This window comes from Cornus florida, unplaced genomic scaffold (genome assembly GCF_030987335.1).
Source record: "Cornus florida cultivar Cherokee Brave unplaced genomic scaffold, ASM3098733v1 CherokeeBrave_3.0.0_Hap2_Chr01, whole genome shotgun sequence".
NCBI lineage: Eukaryota > Viridiplantae > Streptophyta > Magnoliopsida > Cornales > Cornaceae > Cornus > Cornus florida.
In genome coordinates this window covers 112301665-112320455 of record NW_026775571.1, presented here as the reverse complement: position 1 = coordinate 112320455, position 18791 = coordinate 112301665, and the positions used below count along the sequence as shown (strand labels likewise).

Below are 18791 nucleotides of genomic sequence, written 5' to 3'. Positions count from 1 at the left end.
CTCAGATTTTATGTGAGGAGGGATACCTAATGAAGTTCCCGTCAGAATGTATACCCTATTCGGATCTTCGGTTTGGGCAATCTTCTGGCTAGAGACGATCAGCCCAATTTCATGACCGGACCGTGTATTGCCAAGCCGAACTAACAATGTGGTACCAGATACGAATGATTTAGTAAATCGTTATAATATGAAATTGTATGCTAGCTTCTCTTGATCCAAACTACCATGATAACACAAGCTAAACTTGGAACTTATAATGCCAACTTCTCTTGCTCCAAACTACCATGAGAAAACAAGCCAAGCGAGAACAACTACTACAATATACATGTCCCAGTGGAAATCTCCACCTACTATGACAGTTAAAATGCATTTCTCATCGTGAAAGAAAAAAACATCTTACAAACCCATCAATGTAACAGTAATTTAGACGGGAGGAAATTTGATTTTCTGTGACTAAGTGGACGTTAAGCCGCCATCAGTTGAAACTATTCTTTGACGGTCTTCCCATAAAAGCAAATTATAAATAAATCCATGGCCTCGAGATTTAAGGTATGAGAAAAGAGAAATAATTACAGTTTTGAGTTCTATTCTGTTCAAATTACAGATAAATAGAATATCCAGGTTCCCTCTCCAGCAAGGAACTCTCGCAGGGGAACCAACAATACATATAAATCAACGATAAAGTCAACAATACATATAATTCAACAATAAAATCAGGGAATTCCTAGCATAACAAACTAATGGGATAATTTATAATTAACATTCATCTGTTTCATTGAGCTTGGGGAGATTGGTGATTGGGATGTGGAGATGATGCTGCAGGTCCATATGCCCCTGCACTTTGTAGTGGGGAAAATCCATGCGGAGATTGCAACTGGTTATGTGGAGATACAGTAGGTCCAGATGTCCCTGTCCTACGCACCTGGGGAGATTCCTGCTGGAGATGTGGAGATTCAGCTGTGCCATGCAGTGGTGTAATTCCTTGGCCCTGTAAAAACAAAACTGATTAGACTTGATTCGATAAGGTGTGTGACTGATTACACAATAGTGGATGGAGGGAGGGAGGGAGGGAGGGGAGGGGAGGGGGTTCCATACCGAAAATGAGGACCCATATAAACTCAATGATATTTATAAGTGAATCAAATTGACATTCGGGTGCCGCAAAACAGAGTTCTAATATCATTTTACTATTTTTTAGTTTAAAATGCAGAATGGCATCTACCTTCTTTCACTCAACCTGGGATACTGCTATCATGATAATGCATAAGAGCTTGCTGTAGTTAAAAATACTAAAATTTAGAGATGCTAACCAACCCATATAGATTTTATACTCAGAACCTCACAAACTATGAACTTTTGAACTGTGCAAGCCTCCTGCCACCAGCAGGTGTGCTGTTTCCTTGTTCCACATGGGTACTAGAAGTGAGGGAAGCCAAGCTCAAGGAAGTCAAAGAACTATTTTGCAGAGTTGAATTTCATCACAAGAACAGCAAGAGGCTAGAAGCAAGATTAAGACAGCGGGGAAAGTGAAAGATACAAAATTGGTCGTGTGAATTTATTAGAGGACGAAATAGATGGTTGAAATGGTATAACACCCAAATTAACTTCCACACAGAAACTGCTAACAATCTCACTGCACTTATAAGTCACACTATACAAGCCTTTTTTTTCCACCTTAATACAAACAAATATCCTGAACTTTGGTAGTGTTCAAGAAATGCATAAAGCTTTTGTTTCTCTTCAGCTAAAAAAATGATCTTTACAATGCCCTGCTTAACAGGTACAAGTGAGGCAGACAGGGTTGGCACTAGGGTGGCAATTCATATTGTGGGTCATAATCGTGTCGTGTGGAGCTAAGGATATTCTACTAAACAGGTCAACCCAAACATGACCCATTTAATAATCGTGTCAAGGACCTTCAACACTAACCCGACCTGTTTATTAAACGGGTACACACACAAACCTGCTTAATGACCTGTTTACCAAAATCAAGGATTATATTATTTAGATTATTTATTATCCTCAACCAATAAATACTAGAAAAAATATATAAATCTCAATCCAACCAAATTACTAAATAGTCACTAGTCCACAAAATAGTAAATTAAAAGATACAAGTTTAGAAAATTATTATAGAATCCAAATATAGAAAGCAAGGAGAAAAGCATCAAACACCCCACTAGCCAAGTAGCCAGAACACAAATGTTTAAGCAACTCTAATCATTTGAAAATCATATGGTGTAGCGTGAAGCTAAGGAGCTAATGTATATTTTTGTGAAGGTTTATGTTGCAATGACCTAATTGTCCATAGTGAAACAGGTTGAACCCCTCATCCCTATATGACACGAATCACATGATTAATTAATCGGGTTAACGTGTCAACCAGTTTTACAACCCAAACCCAATTAAGATCAACACAAACCCGCTTATATCGTATTGTGATGGCGGGTCGTGTCGAACTTTGCCACCCCTAGTTGGCACCTAAAAAAGTAAATGAAGGTTAGATTTTAATGGCAGGCAGCATACAATGAAGAGAAAAAGACGCGTACTGTTTGTCTACACTTGCAATGGGCTTTAAAGGTTGGTTAAACATTGTTAGGATTATGAGTCATTGTGTTGTCAAATTCCTAACCAAAACTTGGGCTGCAATGTGTGTCAAACGTCTTTAGTCGTTCAAAGATGATAGAGATGGAGTTTAGCGAAGAACATGGAGCACGTCATATGTAAATTAAGTTTAGACCACAGAGACCTTACTTGACCTATATTTGATCTTAAATTTGCTCACAATTAAGTTTTGATCTTGTTTTTCAAAATAACGGTTCTGATTCTAAGTTATCTCTATCATTTTCAAAATTGGGGATTTTCAAAACAGTGATCACTAATCGATCGAGCGAACACTAGTGTGCCTCTATTGATGGATGAATCGATTGACATGTACCCAGGAAAAAGTATTTTCAAAACCAGTATGCTTTCATCGATTCAATCAATCGAAGCTTAAATAAGTGTAAAGGCTTAATCAATCAAACCCTGCGAAACTTTAGTTCTTGAAACTCTCTCAACTTAGACTTCTAAAAGGATTCTACTTACTATACTACAAAAGTCTCTCATATTGGATATAAATATGGATTTATAGTCAGTCTAGCATCACCAAATGAGCCTCTGTAAGTAATCTAGAGAGAGAATCTATAATTTCTTAGAGAGAATGCCTTGTTTCTCAATCTAGGTTTTTCATAGTTTGACCATCATATGTGATTGAGAGATCAAAGCAATGAGATCATCAGCATCATCAACAAAGAATAATTCAACCAATCAAACGGAGGATTGAAAAAAAAAACCGTGGGAAAGCAGATTGAGTAAGCGGATCTGTTGACAAAGCGAACATGGAAACTTGGATTGAAAAGTTTGATGCATTTGGGTCAAGAGCTAATTAGAGAATTCTAGGATGTGAATCTGGTAACCTAGTTGTAAAACTTCTTTCTCATAGTAGTCGATTATGAGTGAGCGAGGTCCCATGGTTTTTCCCGCATTTTCCACATAAAAATCCTGATCGTATTTTTTACTTTATTTATTTTGTGTGATTGCAATTATGACACAATTCAAACTAATTAATTGAATTTTGAATAAGTTCCAATGGTATTCTAAAATTTAGTTGCAAGAAGATATCCATAAGACCTATTCAGTCCCATATAGGTCTAATTCACGGTACGTACTCTGCCTATCAAATCCTTAGGTAACGGTCTTCATAGATTTCTCAAACATTATAGCTTTCATACAGAAGTAACTGCTCATTTGGCACACTGAATGGGTCTGCCAATGTCAGAACTTCAGCTCCTTGCAAAACGTTGCAAACAATTCAGAAGAAGAATAAGACAACTAAATTTCAAAAACATACCTGTTGATAGTAGCTCCCGTCCCATGTCAGATTCTGTGTTGAAGTAATCTGCAGCCGATGCTGGGACTGTTCTTCATCTTGTTGATGCTCATGTGGCAGCTGTTCTTGTTGTTGTTGCCGCTGTACTTGATGCTGCTGCAGTTGCAGATATCCTTGTTGCACTTGCTGTTCTGCAAGCTGCTGCAGTTTCTGATACTCTTCTTGAGGTTGCAGCCGTGCTTGCTGCAGCTGTTGCTCGTATTCTTGCTGCTGTTGCATTTGTTGCTGCTGGACAAATTGCTGATATCCTTGTTGTGATTGCTGTAATGCCAGCTGCTGCAGTTTCTGATACTCTTCTTGTGGTCGCAGTCGTGCCTGCTGCAGCTGTTGCTCATATTCTTGTTGCTGTTGCAGTAGCTGCTGCTGCTGAAATTGCTGATATCCTTCTTGAAGTTGCTGCCACTGCTGCAACTGATGATTTTGCTGCTGCTGCTGATGTTGTTGCAGCAGCTGCTGCCATTGCTGTTGACTTTGCTGTTGCTGCAGCTGTTGAAACTGCTGATAATGTTGTTGCTGCTGCTGTAGATAGAATAGATACTGCTGTTGCTGCATTTGCTGTGGCTGATAATGTTGTTGTTGCTGCTGCTGCTGCAGATAGTGTTGTTGTTGCAACAACAGCAGTTGCTGCTGATCAGGTTGCTGTTGTGGTTGAAGCTGCTGCTGCTGCTGCTGCTGTTGATAGGGCTGAAGATAGTGTTGCTGCATATGCTGCTGCTGCTGGTAATAATATTGTGATGTAGCGTTATATGCTTGACTATTCTGTGCATGCCCAGGCGTGTCACCACTTTGCAGGGAACACGGAGACATCTGTGCTTTAGGCTGAGAAACGGGTTGAGGGGAAAATTGAGGTTGGGATACAGCTACAAAGCTATGCTGCTGCACATTCTGCATTGGCTTTACATCGATAGCTGTTGAGTTTCCCTGAGCAGCACCTGCTTGGTACTGATTTTGTGCTTGGGAACCTTGCTCAACTTTTGGATTTCTCCAAGATGAAGGATGATGGGGATGACCTTGATTCATAAGCATTTGATTGTCCATTCCAGCTGATGAGCACTGTTGCTGTGGAGAAACCAGCTGTTGCTGTTGATGTTGATTTTGTAAATGCTCATGAGGTCGAGAATTTGCATCCTCGGAAGCTTTAACCAGGTTGTTCATTTGATGCAAGTTTCCACCACTATTTGCAGGCACATTTGGTTGTGGACGTGCTTTGGTTGATCTTGGATTATGAATACTTGCAGAAGATGAGGGGCTCAGTGATTCATTTTCATCTGTATCATTTTGAACTTGAGCGGAATCAGCAGATGGAGAGCTCCTTGTGCAGGCTATAGAAGGATCTACATTAGTGTTCTGACAGCTCTCTAGGATTTCTTTAGAGATGCAGATTTCTGTAGTAGTGTCATGCTCAAAAGATGCCATGGGGACTAAACCCACAGATTCCTTGTCCTGAGGATTTAAAGAAAGACCCCCGAAAGAAAGAGGTTTCAGATGCCGTTTGGCATGGTCTTGGTCTTGCTGCACATTGACTGAATCACAGTACTCTTGTGGGGCTTCTAAAGATGCAATACTATCAGCACCTTGACATGCTAAATCATGAGTTGTCTCAGATGTTCCAGAAGCATCTTCTCTGGATTGGTGTACTAAATCATTCGTTGACTCCATTGGCCCGGATACACCTTCTCCAGACTGATCTACTAAATCTTGAGTTGACTCCATTGGTCCACATACACCTTCTCCAGACTGATCTACTAAATCATGAGTAGATTCCATTGTTTCAGCTGCATAACCTACAGACTGGAACTCTAAATCATTACTTGGTTTATTAACTGATGCATCTTTTCTGGATTCCTCTGCAAAATTGGGAGATAATGGATGTAATATTCCCTGTGCATCATTGTCATCTTCTGTTTGGAACTGGTCTGTGAAACCCTGGTCAGGCTCAATAGCATTATTTTCTGGCCACATCAGTTGCTGATCTTGCACTGGGAGCTGGATTGGATGGCCAGAACTATGGTTTCCAGATGACAACTGATCAGGCATATCAAAGTGATTGCATTTTCTTCCTTCCACGGCTAAGATGGATAACTGATTACCTGAAGTTGGCTCCTCAAATGAGAAGTTCCTTATCAAGTGTGGAAAGAATTTTATGTGACGATTCCATGCCTTCCTTACATCATGGATGGTTCCACAACAGTCAAGAAACTGTGGCCAAAATAAATTTTATCAGAGATACAGATACAAAAATATTATATAGTTCCGCCATAAATACCGCTACCTTGGATGAACATCTCTGCTATGACTAACACATTCGAAAGAATAACTGCAGGAACTTTAAGGAACTCAATCACGGAGAAAATACTTTTCTTTTATAACAAATCAGACAAAGAGAAGACGTTTAGAAGAAAATATATCTTTCTAACAGATGAAAGCACACACGTGCAATGATGTTGTGCCACAGTGTTGAGGAAATCCCAGAACAGTGTGTGTGAGGAGGGTGGTTCTATTGTACAATACTGTCATCCATCATATTGTTAAAAATGGCGTCTAAATCGATGTTATAAAAAAGTGAACCATTTTTTTTTTTTTTTTTTTGATAAGTAAAGATGTATCAAAAAGCATTCAAAAGGGGAACATATCCCAAGAGCTGTACAAGAATCGGAAGGCAGAACACAAAAAGAAAAGGGGTCGACCTATGGACCCAAAGACCCCAAAAAGTCCATGGTCTCCTCAACAGATGAACAATCTCTCCCCATACCCCAACTATAAAGGGAACAAATAATAGAGTACTTTTAACACCCCAATGGGAATCTCCTCCCCAACAAAGGATCTTCTATTCCGTTCTTTCCAGAGGCACCACCAAATACGAAGGGGAGTCTCCCTCCAGAAATCGCGAACACGAGCCCTCATCCTTTGTCCCCTCCAAATATCAATCAAGCCCTGCGAGGTCCAGGGCATAACCCACTGAACGCCAAAGAGACCCAACATAAGGCTCCAACAGTCATGAGCCACTGGGCAATGCAAGAGAAGGTGATCCACAGACTCTCCATCGGTCATACACAGACAGCACCGATTAACAATGACATGTCTTCTCTTCCTCAAATTGTCTAGAGTCAGGATCTTACCCCAAACAGCAGTCTAAGTGAAGAAAGCCACCCTAAGAGGAGCCTTCGAATGCCAAACTGTTTTCCACGGGAAAGAGGAGCCCTGAAAACCGGAAAGACAGAAGAAGGACCGGAACTGAAAAGTCCCCTGCAAAGAAGGCACCCAAGTCAAAACATCCGACCTAATGCCATCCACCTCCTGCCGATACAAAAGGTCCAACAAGCCAGTGACATCATCCAGCTCCCAATCCTGAAAGACTCGCCGGAATTGAACATCCCAAGACAACTTACCGCTATCAAGACGATAGCAGTCAACAACCATAGCATGACTATCCACAACAATCTTGAACAACCTTGGGAACCGGCGAGACAAAGGACAGTCCTCGCACTAAGGATCCTCCCAAAACCTGACATTCCTACCTTCCCGAACTCTGAATCTAATATGCTTAGAGAACTCATCCCATCCCTTCCCAATGGAATGCCACACCCCCATGCCGACAACAGATCTAGCCAGCCTAGCAGACCAACCCCCTCTCTCCTCCCCAAACCAACAAGTAACAACCTTCCTCCATAATCTATGTCTTTCACTGCCAACCCTCCAGAGCCACTTGCCAAGAAGAGCCCTATTGAAGGGGGCCAATCTCCGAATCCCAAGGCCTCCCGACTTAAAGGGCCTACAAACCTGCTCCCACCGAACAAGATGATACTTAAACTCCTCCCCCCGACCGCCCCAAAGAAAGTTACGTTATATCATCTCCAGTCTCTTAACAATAGAAGAGGGAATCTGAAACAGCGAAAGAAAATAAGTTGGAAGACTGGACAAAATACTCTTTACCAACATAACTTTTCCTCCCTTCGAAAGATATTGCTTTTTCCATCCAGCCAACCTTCTCTCGAAGCACTCAATCACCGGGTCCCAACTTCCCACCCTCCTTCACGAGACACCCAAGGGCAAACCCAAATAAGAAATAGGAAAGGAACTCGTCCCACATCCTAGAACAACTGCAAGAGAATCCACCTCCTAAAACTCCCCCACAGGGGCAAGCACACTCTTGCCCACGTTAATTCTCAACCCAGAAACAGCCTGAAAACAAACCAGTACGCATCTCAAGTATCTCAATTAGGACACCTCTGCCTCACAAAAACCATAATGTCATCCGCAAACAGCAAGTGAGAAATCTCCAACTGATGGACTGCCTCTGGACAAATCTTGAAACCCCGTATAAGCCCCAGGGTCACAGCCCTCCTCATCAACCTACTAAGAGCCTCCACAACAATGATGAACAAGAAAGGGGAAAGGGGGTCCCCTTGCCTCAAGCCATGAGAACTGCCAAAAAACCCGGATGGAGACCCATTAACCAACACCGAAAATCTGACAAACGAAATGCAAGTTTCAATCCATCTCTCTCCAAAACCCATCCTCTCTAACAAATAGAACAAAAAGTTCCAACAAACATGATCATAGGCTTTCTCGATGTCCATCTTACATAAAACTCCAGGAGCCTCGCTACTAAGCCTAAAATCCACACATTCACTAGCAATAAGAGTGGAATCCAGGATTTGTCTACCCCCAATAAACGCATTCTAAGACTCTGAAATGAGTCCGTCCAAAACCTCCCTCAATCTTGACGCCAGGACTTTAGCTATAAGCTTATACCAACACCCAATCAGACTAATAGGTCGAAAGTCCTTAATGTCAGAAGCCCCCCCCCCCCCCCCCCCCTTCCTTCTCCTAGGAATAAGAGCAATAAAAGTACTCAGCGACTTTTCGAACTTTCCATTAGAATGAAACTCATGAAAAGTGCCCATAATCTCCTGTCTGATCACCTCCCAGCTTTCCAAAAGGAAGCTCATTGTGAAATCATCCGGGCCTGGAGCCTTATCACCATTACAACTCTTCAAGGCCCTCAAAACCTCCTTCTCCGTAAATGGCCTCTCTGACCCACCCCTATCCTCGACTGAAATAGAATCAAAATGAAGGCCATCAAGCCTTGGCCTCCAGCGAAGAGGCTCAGTATATAACCTCTGATAGAAGGAAACAATCCCCGTGCGCACCTCCTCATCAGAAACCAACAACGATCCGTCCACCTGAATCTGCCAAATATGATTGCCCCTCCTATAAGCATTCGTCGTTCGGTGAAAGAACTTTGTGTTATCGTCTCCTTCTTTGAGCCACAAGGCTCAAGATTTCTGCCGCCATGAGATCTCCTCCAACACCACAATCTTAACACATTCAGCCTGACAAGCTGCTCTCCTATTGCATTGAGGCTCATCAAGACCTCCCGCCACATCCAATCTATCAAATTCTGCAATATCAGCGAGGGCCCTATTCTTCCTCCACTCTAGATTTCCGAACACCTCCTTATTCCATCTTTTAAGTTTATCCTTCAAAAGACGAAGCTTTCCTGCTAAGATAAAGCTCGAAGTTCCCACCACCATGTCCTCCTCCCACCAAGTCTGCACCAAACCCTGAAAATCCGCCGCTCTAAGCCACATGTTTTCAAATCTGAAAGGGGTGCAACGAGGTCTCAAACCTCCACAGTCCAAGACCAAAGGAATGTGATCCGACGTCACGCTAGCCAAAGCAGCCTGAACTGCATCCGGAAACTGCTCCTCCCACTCTCCGGAAATCAAGAATCTATCCAGGCGTGAAAAAGTAGGCATCTCCCTACCACTGGACCAAGTAAAGGCAGCTCCCTCCAAGGGGAGATCAATAAGCTGATGTCCATCGATAAACTCCGAGAAAAGCAACATAGCCGGAGTCCATGATCCACCTGTAGATCTCTCCGATGGGGATCTAACCACATTAAAGTCACCTGCCACACACCAAGGGAGAGACCACATCACCTTCACCTCGCTAAGCTCCTCCCACAACGCAAGCCTCTCACAGTTATCCAACGGCCCATAAACACCAGAGAAGGCACAAGGAAAGCCATCCTCATCCATGACAAAGGCATAAGACAAGCAGAAACGCCCCCTACAAACATCCACCTTAGCCATCCATCTCCTATCCCACATGAGAAGAATACCTCCAGAGGTCCCTATTGAATCCAGCGCCTCCCACTCAACGAACCTACTACCCCATAGACTCTTAACAACTCTATCAGTAATAGAATCAATCTTCGTTTCTTGGAGACACACCAAATGAACCCCCTATTTCCTCACAGCCATCTTCACCACCTTTCTCTTACCCGGGTCATTGAGGTCACGGACATTCCAAGATAAAAGTCGTAACTTCATGGAAAAACAACACCACCCTCCTCCTCCTTAACCCCCCCCCCCCCTCCCCCTTCTCTCCTCCCTCCCTCCCTCCCTCCGTATCACCCCCCTTATCCTTCTCCCCCACGAGTTTCTCATCATAATTCACATCACAGCAGAGATTTCTCAGCTCCCTCTCTCATCTCCAAGAGGGATGAGTCTTCTTCCTTCTGTTCCTCTTTCTAGAGACCTGAATCATCTCCCCTTCTCTCCCCTCTACCGTGGCCTGAAGAATAGCTAATGCCTGATCCCGATTGCCCTTACAAGAAACTCCCACCAGATCACTAGTGGCCCCGATGTTAGACAAGACCCAGTCCTTGCCTAAGTCACTGCACTCCTGCCTATCAAGAACACTGTCCATCCCTTCTGGACGAACAACTGCCAGAGGATGAACAAGCCCCATATCAGAGTAACCCTCCTCCTCCCACAAGATCACATCAAGAGACCTACCCTGATCATCCCGGCTCCCATCAACCTCCCTTTCTCAACCTCCTCGACCACATCCAAACAAGGCTTCCATTCAGCAACATTGTTAACCCCACTGTCATGAGCATCAGTGAAAGGATCTGACACACAGGAAGGCACATCATCTGTTAGACACCAATGCTTCTATAATTCCTTCACCAACACACAGGAAGGCACATCATCTATTAGACACCTATGCTTCTATAATTCCTTCACCAACATAGAGGCTGAGTCCTCACTTAGAATAATGCGGATATCCTTACCCACGCAAACAGTCATCAAATCTAGCACACTAACTATCTGAGATGGCACCAGTTCATCACCCTTAGGAAGACACAAATCCAAATGAGTCATGGCCAGCCCACCCTGCTCATCCCTAGACATATCCAACTGATGAGAAGAGGAGGAAAATTCAGAGCAAGAGTCCTCCGGCCCTTCACAAAAACGATCAGAATCCCCATCCACAAACAAACTAACTGTCCCGTCCATTTCTGACGGTCCAAAATCCCCACACCCAACACAATCCGTGTCCACAATCTCATTAACCACCTCAGCCACTGGTGAAAGCTTCCGAGACTTGCCAACAAAACCCTCCCCCACCTCGTTCCTCATCATCCCACAAGGAGTAAAAAAGAGAAGAATGAGCAGAAAGAGAGCTCCGAGGACAAGGAGAAGGGTACTTACCAGGTTCAGGAGACATCTTGCGGGCGACCCATTTTTGCTTATCCTTTCTGGTCCATCTTCTCCCAGACTGGTTCGATCTACTCGAATAGTAGCCGTCCTCCTTGAATGAAGCACAAGTGCCATTGTCATCCTCATAAGCAGAGCCCAACTGAAGTGCCCCAAATTTGTTCCGAGAAAGCAAATTTTGGTAACACTCACCATGTTTTAGCATTTTTTATCCCAGGCCCGCATCCTTCTTTGTCTTCATACTCAAATTGGCCCAGTTCTCCTTCTCCGTCTTTGACTAGACTCGCGAATCCTCCCTCGTCTGAGCCGAGTTATGGAGATGGCCGTGAGATATACCTCTGTGGATCACAACAGAATGATGGCTGGGATGCAAACCAAAAATCACAATAGACAAAGACCTATTTGGGCCCCAAAACACCTCCCTTTCATTATAATGGTTGGCCTTGAAAGATGCAGGCCGAGAAAGAAGTGGTCCAGGAGGCTTAGGCCAATTATGTCCAACCCCACAAGAAACCCTCGACCCACCCTTCCCTGCCCAAAGAAAGAAGATGATCCACGAGACTTGGGCCTAGGATGCCCCACCCCATCAACTCCCGAAGACATCTGCACTGGCCATGCTGATTGGGCTGAATTCTACCAAGCCCAAAAGAAAATGAATTCAAATCACTCCTAGCTACACGTGCCTCCTCCTGTGCATGATTAGCTGTCCTCCACCCACAACTGGAGGCAGTCGTCCACCATCCACCTGTCCCACTGGTCTCCCTCCCTCTCACTCGCCTTTGGCGTGTGTCTTGCCACACGTCCCTGTCCTTGAGTCCGGCGACCCTACCGATTCAACCTCTGAATCTTCGATTCACTCCCAGCCCCAATCCCAGACCTGCGAGACGGATGTACCTTACTACCCGTCGCCTCCAGTGGCCTCTGATCCTCATTATCGGCGTAGGACAAGGAATCCAGCACAAGGGAAGGAACAACTTCCTCTGTTAGAAAGATTCGGAAAGACGTCCGTCCTCCACAATAAAAATTCCGGGATCTCACCACCTTCAAGCACCGCGATGACAATCCTCTCTGTGTCACTCAGTTCATACACCTCAACATCCCAGAATCCTCCACACAAATCTCCAACAGCGACGAAGAGCTTCTGACACCAAAGATGCAGAGGGAGGCCGTACACGATGACTCTCCGATGATTGTACTTTTTTCTCAACCCGAAGCACCCAACTCTGTAATACCAATGATCAATAAACAGCTGAGCCTCTCCCCAAAATCTCTTCCTCTTATCCAGAACCCTCTGTGCCCCTAAAATCAACGGGAACTGGAATAACAGAAGGCTATCGGCCAATAACGAAATCCTAACCCCACATAAGATCCGCCAAACCTTCGAAGCCCACTCTTCGATCTTCTCCAAAGACCCCACCTCTCTGTCAAACCTCCCAACAAGGTAAGATCTAAGCATGGATTCACGAAAAGAGGTACTGTGCTTATCCACCCTAAGCACATAACCATTGGGCGATGAAACACGTTCCACCTCTCCTTGCAAATCCAGACGAGAGAGGCTTGCGACCTCCAAAAAGGACAACTTCTGACCATCAAGGGCTCTCATGAGGCAGCCAAAACGAAACTCCCCACTGAAACCCAAACCACAAGAGAGGAAAGAGAAAAACCAAGGAAAGTAACAGAGGATTATGGGCCATTGATTAACAGGGGTAATAATGACTTCTTTATCAACATGATGATTAAACTATAGGAATGACAAAATTTCACCAAAGCTCATAGCATTTTAATATCCAACAACTACAACCATACCAGAAGTGTCTCAAATTCGAAGTCCAAGAAGACTGATTATATACATTTTTTTTTGGAAGATTTATTATACTTAGATATTGTAAGCCTCAAACAATACTATATAAGGTACATTTTAATATTTATGTTCTAGGGAAGCAGTTGGTGCTTCTTTTAGAAGTTATTGTCGATGGCTTGCCAAACACAATATGGAAAAGGTTTATAATTAATTTCCTTTACATCGTGAAATATACGTGAAAAAGGGTTAGTTATAATTAGCACTTATTAATAAAATAATTAAAAAAATTATCAGAAATTATATTCATGGATTATAATGTTTATTAATTTCAATTTGGGGTAATTTCTTAAATTATATATGAGAAACAAATCTATCCAATTAAATGTTATCAATTAAAATTATTTGTAATTTTTTTGATAATAATTTGTAAACTTCCAATTGACACTACCATTTACTTCTCAAATCTACACCAACACATCCAGTGTTCTCCGACATGCAGACACTAAATCTGTTAAAGTATTAATTATTGATCCTTTCTTTTCCCTTCTTTTTTTTTTCTGGTACGTCAATTACCAACAATTAAGCTTACCTATACAATTACATTAATTTAAGTATATATATTTTAAGCAACTCAATGTGTTTCCAAGTTCCATTTTGCCATTCCAATTGTGCTTTTAAAACATTCCCGTTTTAGAGACAACTGAAAATGGAAAACCAAAAAAGAAATGTTGATCCTTGTTCGAGGACTAACCTATCAATTTGTTTTGGCTGAAACATTTCAGATTCATCCAATCCACGAAAACAAATGCAACACAACATTAAATGTATATGGCTAAAACAAACAAGTATGGACACGACAAGATATAAAGAAATAGGGGAGGGAAGAAAGGAAGGAAAGGAATTATTTGAACCTTCTCTGATTTAACAATTTCTGGTAGATTTGATGTCGATGATGCCAGAAATATGTTTTCCCTATAATTGCAATTTAAGATTTCGCTTGAGATGATACCGCCTTGTCATCAATGCTAGAAAGTCATGCCGAAGTGGTCGGCCAGAAGCAGAAGAGTTCGTCCATGGGTTTTTTTTCCCCTTCTTCTTTGGGTTGAGGCGGCTAGGGTTTTATCTCAATTAAACAGAAAAAGATGTTTCTGTTCTGAGGAAATAATAATCTTATAATTTTTTGGGTTTGCATTTTAGCCCTTCTACTTCCTATTTTTATTTTTTAAACAAGTCCTCATTCTTTCATTATATTGAAATAAAAGACATAAATACCTAAGCTAATTGTATAGTTCCCAAATTGAATTAAAAAAGTTTCACATTTAGCCTCTTAATATTTTCTTTTACAAGTACCTTATATTTAATTTTTGGATACTGATACTTTTAGCTGTCTCAAACACAAAGACACGCACCCAAACTGGAGACGTGTCCAAGTTTGGGTAGCATAGGAAATGATGCCATCTCAAATGTAAATAAGGCATTTCATCAAACTCTATGTTTTATATCAACTAGCTGAAATAGGGTAGAGGAAAAGCATTTTCATAATTATCTATGAGCTTCTAATGATATAAGCCTTTTTTAATTCAACAAAACCTTATTGTAACTATTTAGGGCCTGCTGCATCTATCTTACTTAATCAGTATTTAGTGTGGAATGATGAGTATGCCTCAAACATGTCAATCAATCATTTGTCTTATCGGAAAAAAAAATAATAATAAATATATATATATATATATATATATATATATATATATATATATCGATATTAACTTATATTACCTAGCATTTCCATGTGTTTTTAGATTTTTTCACTATTCCCATTGCATTCCCAAATGTTTCTAGAACATTTCTATTTCAAGCCAGCCAAAATGACTAACGAAAAGAAATTTTGATACTTGCACTAAACTAATTCAACCACATAGTTTTAGAAGTGTTTTTTTTTTAAGAGAAACTTTTTATGATTTTCAACTGATTGTCTCAAACCAGTGTGAAGGAAAATATAATATACAAGTCTCAAGAGAAATTTTTACCTCTAAATAAATAAGTGATATATCCTCCCGATCTTTAGTGCCCAAACCTTGAGATAAATCTGGCCCAGGAGTTATTGCATGAGCTATAATTGAGTCCACTATGTTCACTTGTCTTGGTCCTCCATGCATCATTGCAAAGTTTATTAATCCCTGCAGATATAACATAACAATTAAAGGTCATTTGCCCCTGGACTTTGGCTCAGATAGTAAAGGGTGGAGTTCAAAATTTTCTAACCAATAAAAGAAACCAACAACAATAATTTCAAGCAATTATAAAATGTTTACTAACAATGGCCTTTATAAAATGTTTACCTTAAAATGCTTTTTTAAGGTATCTCAGTATTTGAAGAGCTGCAAACGAACCAAGCCAAGCCAAGCCTTAGGCTGCTCGGGCTCGGCTCGTTTAAGAAAACAGATTGATATGAGCTTATGTTCACAGACATAAGTGAGCCTACATGAGCTCATTTTCACAAGCCGAGCCCAACACTGGTCGGGAAATGAGCTTGAGCTTGACTCGTTTGCTTAAAGAACGAGTCCGAGCTGTTCATGAACAGCTCAGTTCATTTGCAACCCTAAGTATTTGACATGGACTCGCAATCTAGAAAACCCAAGAACACCAATAATCGAGTTACCAAACTTGAACACTGTAAAAGCAACATTAAGTAGGGCTTGAAATGGAGTAGGTTTCACCAAGATCCGTTTCGATCCAAAAACCATTTTTCATGTACCTACACTATCAGAATGAGAAGAAGAAAAGAATTGCTTTCCATGGAACAAGGACAAAGATACCTCCAGAAGTATTTTGCAATGAGGTACATGTTGTATGCCATCTATTATAACATCCAAGGCAGCATCTACACTACCAGTCATCTACAAACCAACGCAAGGACAAAGTTAGAAAGGCTAAATAACAACATTGAGTGCCAACATGCAAAAATAGAAGGAATTTGAAATCCTGATAAAAGAACATGATACATAATTGGAGGGAACAATATGTAAGGCCTCATGTTAAAATGACATTTTATATAATTGCCTTCAGGAACAAGGTGTACATAAAATTGAGTTAAATCAATATGCAGATTCAGATAACCCTCTGTTATACAACAAATGCATACTCTTATGTCTACCAACTTCAATCCAAATAAATTCAACACTCCCAAAATAGTTAAGAATTGACAAACATGCATCCTAAAAATGTTTATAAGCTATAATCCATACACTAGTGATTCCAAAAAGTTCTCCAATCTAAGAGAAGAAAATTTAACAATATGTAGGGGTGGAACTATAGGGAGTGGCCCACAAAATTTTGTAAAATCTAAGAGTAGATTCCCCCATAAATAGTGAGTTTAAAAATACGAAAAAGAATTAATATGTATCCCCCCTCCCCAAAAAAAATGTAGAGAACCCTACTTGAGTCCTTTTTAGGTATTGATTTTGTGTGTCCACATTTTGAAGGAAAGCTCAAAAATTCAAAATATAACCACTATCCCTACTGTTCTTCTCATTTTATGTACGTAGTGATTTGTGAAATACTTCTACTTCATAAATATTCTTCTTAAATCGACTTTCCACAAACAAACACCAAAGTAGAAATTTTCTAGGTCCGCCACAGCAAATACATGAGGATGCACTCGAGTCGTCATGTGGTGCAGTAGTAAAAGCTTAGCACATTCAACTTGAGAATGTAATTCAATTTTGAGAGCGGCCACTTTGTGCAAATAATGTCAAAGGTTAAGTTTGAACCTAATTCACCCTTCCCAGCACCCTGCAATGGCAACCTAACACCCCATGCTGACCCTACGCTGCACAATCTTCTAAAATTTCAGCACTTGGAGGAATTATAAGGGTTTTGATTCTGTGTATTTGGGATACTCAGAAATAGTGAGAAGAAGAAAAGGAGGAAGAGGATGAAAGATACAGAATCACTGGAAGAGAAAATGGTGCCATATTCAAATAACAGAGATGGTCAAGGAGCATGTCAGTCATGAATTGTCCACCTACCAATGGCGTGTGCTGGCAATGGTGGCTGCATGACTAGAGGCTGATGTTGAAGGCACAGTCAAAGAATGGGAGAAGATGGATAGAGAATATAAAACTAAAAGTATTTATGTCCACCGAAAATCATGAAAAATGCTTCAAAGATGGGGTAGGTTAGCAAAATCCATACACCATCTGGAAGTAGATAAATCATAAAACGTATACACTTGGAGTGGAGCAGCGTGGATTCGACCAAATTCCAACAATGTCCTGCAGGTCAAGTTCATAGTTCATAACTCTTACACAAACCCATCCTCACCCTGATTTCAGGTGTGCCACATCTGTCCAAGTTCGAGTGGGACAAAACCTGTCCCATTGTGGATCTTCACATTATTGTACAATCAGCAAACAAAATTTGAGTATATATATGTAGACAAGTATTTATTTTTATCAATAACTCATTAGTGTGTCGAATATTAGGTTATTAGAAGCTACAATCTAAAGCTGAAAACAAATAGAGTATTTACAGTTAATAAAATTCAAAGCAGAAAAGTTGGATATGCATAAATTGTGTACCATGTATTTAAGATGAGAAAAGTGAATATACAGACTGGGAACAGTGTGCAATATCTGCCTCTCTGTGGCCATTTCAAGTGCTTTTTCATATACATGGAAAGCAGCAGCAGAATCTCCCTGAAAATTAGAAAAAAAAAAAAAAAAAATTCAAATAGAAGTCCACACATGAGATCTAGAAATAGGAAGTTAGTTACATACCAGACGTTTTTTCATATTAGCTTCTTTTTTAACGTCTTCGATGAAGTAAGAACTGGATTTTGTATTACACTGCACAAATGCCGCATGTGCACCAGACACATCTCCTATCTGCTCCTTATACCTAGCACTGAACAGATGCATTGCTGGCACATTCTGCAACGAACATATGAGGAGGGCCATAAAACATCTCCAGTCATGTATAAAGCAATCCAGTAAAAGCATCCTATAAAACGAAAAAATCAATCTTTTAGTATGACATGAACTTGTTTCAGAGTTCTGAAAGTAAGCCATACACAAATCAAGAACATACCACATTCTTACTTTTTTTCTTTTTTTTTTTTCTCCACAGTAGAAGTTTCAAGGAGTAATTATGACATGTTTAGGCTGAAAATTACAAGACACTGCAGTCCCTTTGTTACATTACAAAAATATATATTTCCACGGAACTATTTACAGTCATTCTGAATTTAATCAAGCAAACTTAGTTCACACCAGAATAACTCAACTCAAATTATAACAAAAAATAAGTAATTTAGTACAATATTTTCCTCCAATATTCAAGCATTTCAGTGACTTGAATTGAGAAGGCATATTTCTGAAAAAGATGTAACAAAGTTTGACTAGACATTAAAGATCACTTCTGTTGAAATTGAACAAGTCTAAAATTGGGAACAAGTCTAAAATTGGGTTAAGTTTCAACATTGGGCTTTTGAATTGACAGATTTACCCTGAAATGCTATTCCAACAACTTAAAGTCTTCAGTGCTGCTA

The 18791-nt window shown here is 40.9% G+C and overlaps 1 protein-coding gene across 3 annotated transcripts in view; it reads right to left on the bottom strand.

The window, feature by feature from the left end:
- Positions 1–517: 517 nt before the first annotated feature.
- LOC132314348 (pre-mRNA-processing factor 39-2) overlaps positions 518–18791 on the bottom strand; it is a 32057-nt gene continuing 13783 nt past the window's right edge. For all 3 annotated transcript variants that reach the window (XM_059813227.1, XM_059813232.1, XM_059813236.1), the window contains 6 exons: positions 18022–18174; positions 17824–17940; positions 16060–16140; positions 15271–15420; positions 3893–6130; positions 518–988 (listed from right to left, as the gene is read on the bottom strand). In XM_059813227.1, coding sequence (XP_059669210.1) covers positions 773–988; positions 3893–6130; positions 15271–15420; positions 16060–16140; positions 17824–17940; positions 18022–18174 — 2955 coding nt within the window. In that variant the 3' untranslated portion in view covers positions 518–772. The remainder of the gene's footprint in view (positions 989–3892; positions 6131–15270; positions 15421–16059; positions 16141–17823; positions 17941–18021; positions 18175–18791) is intronic.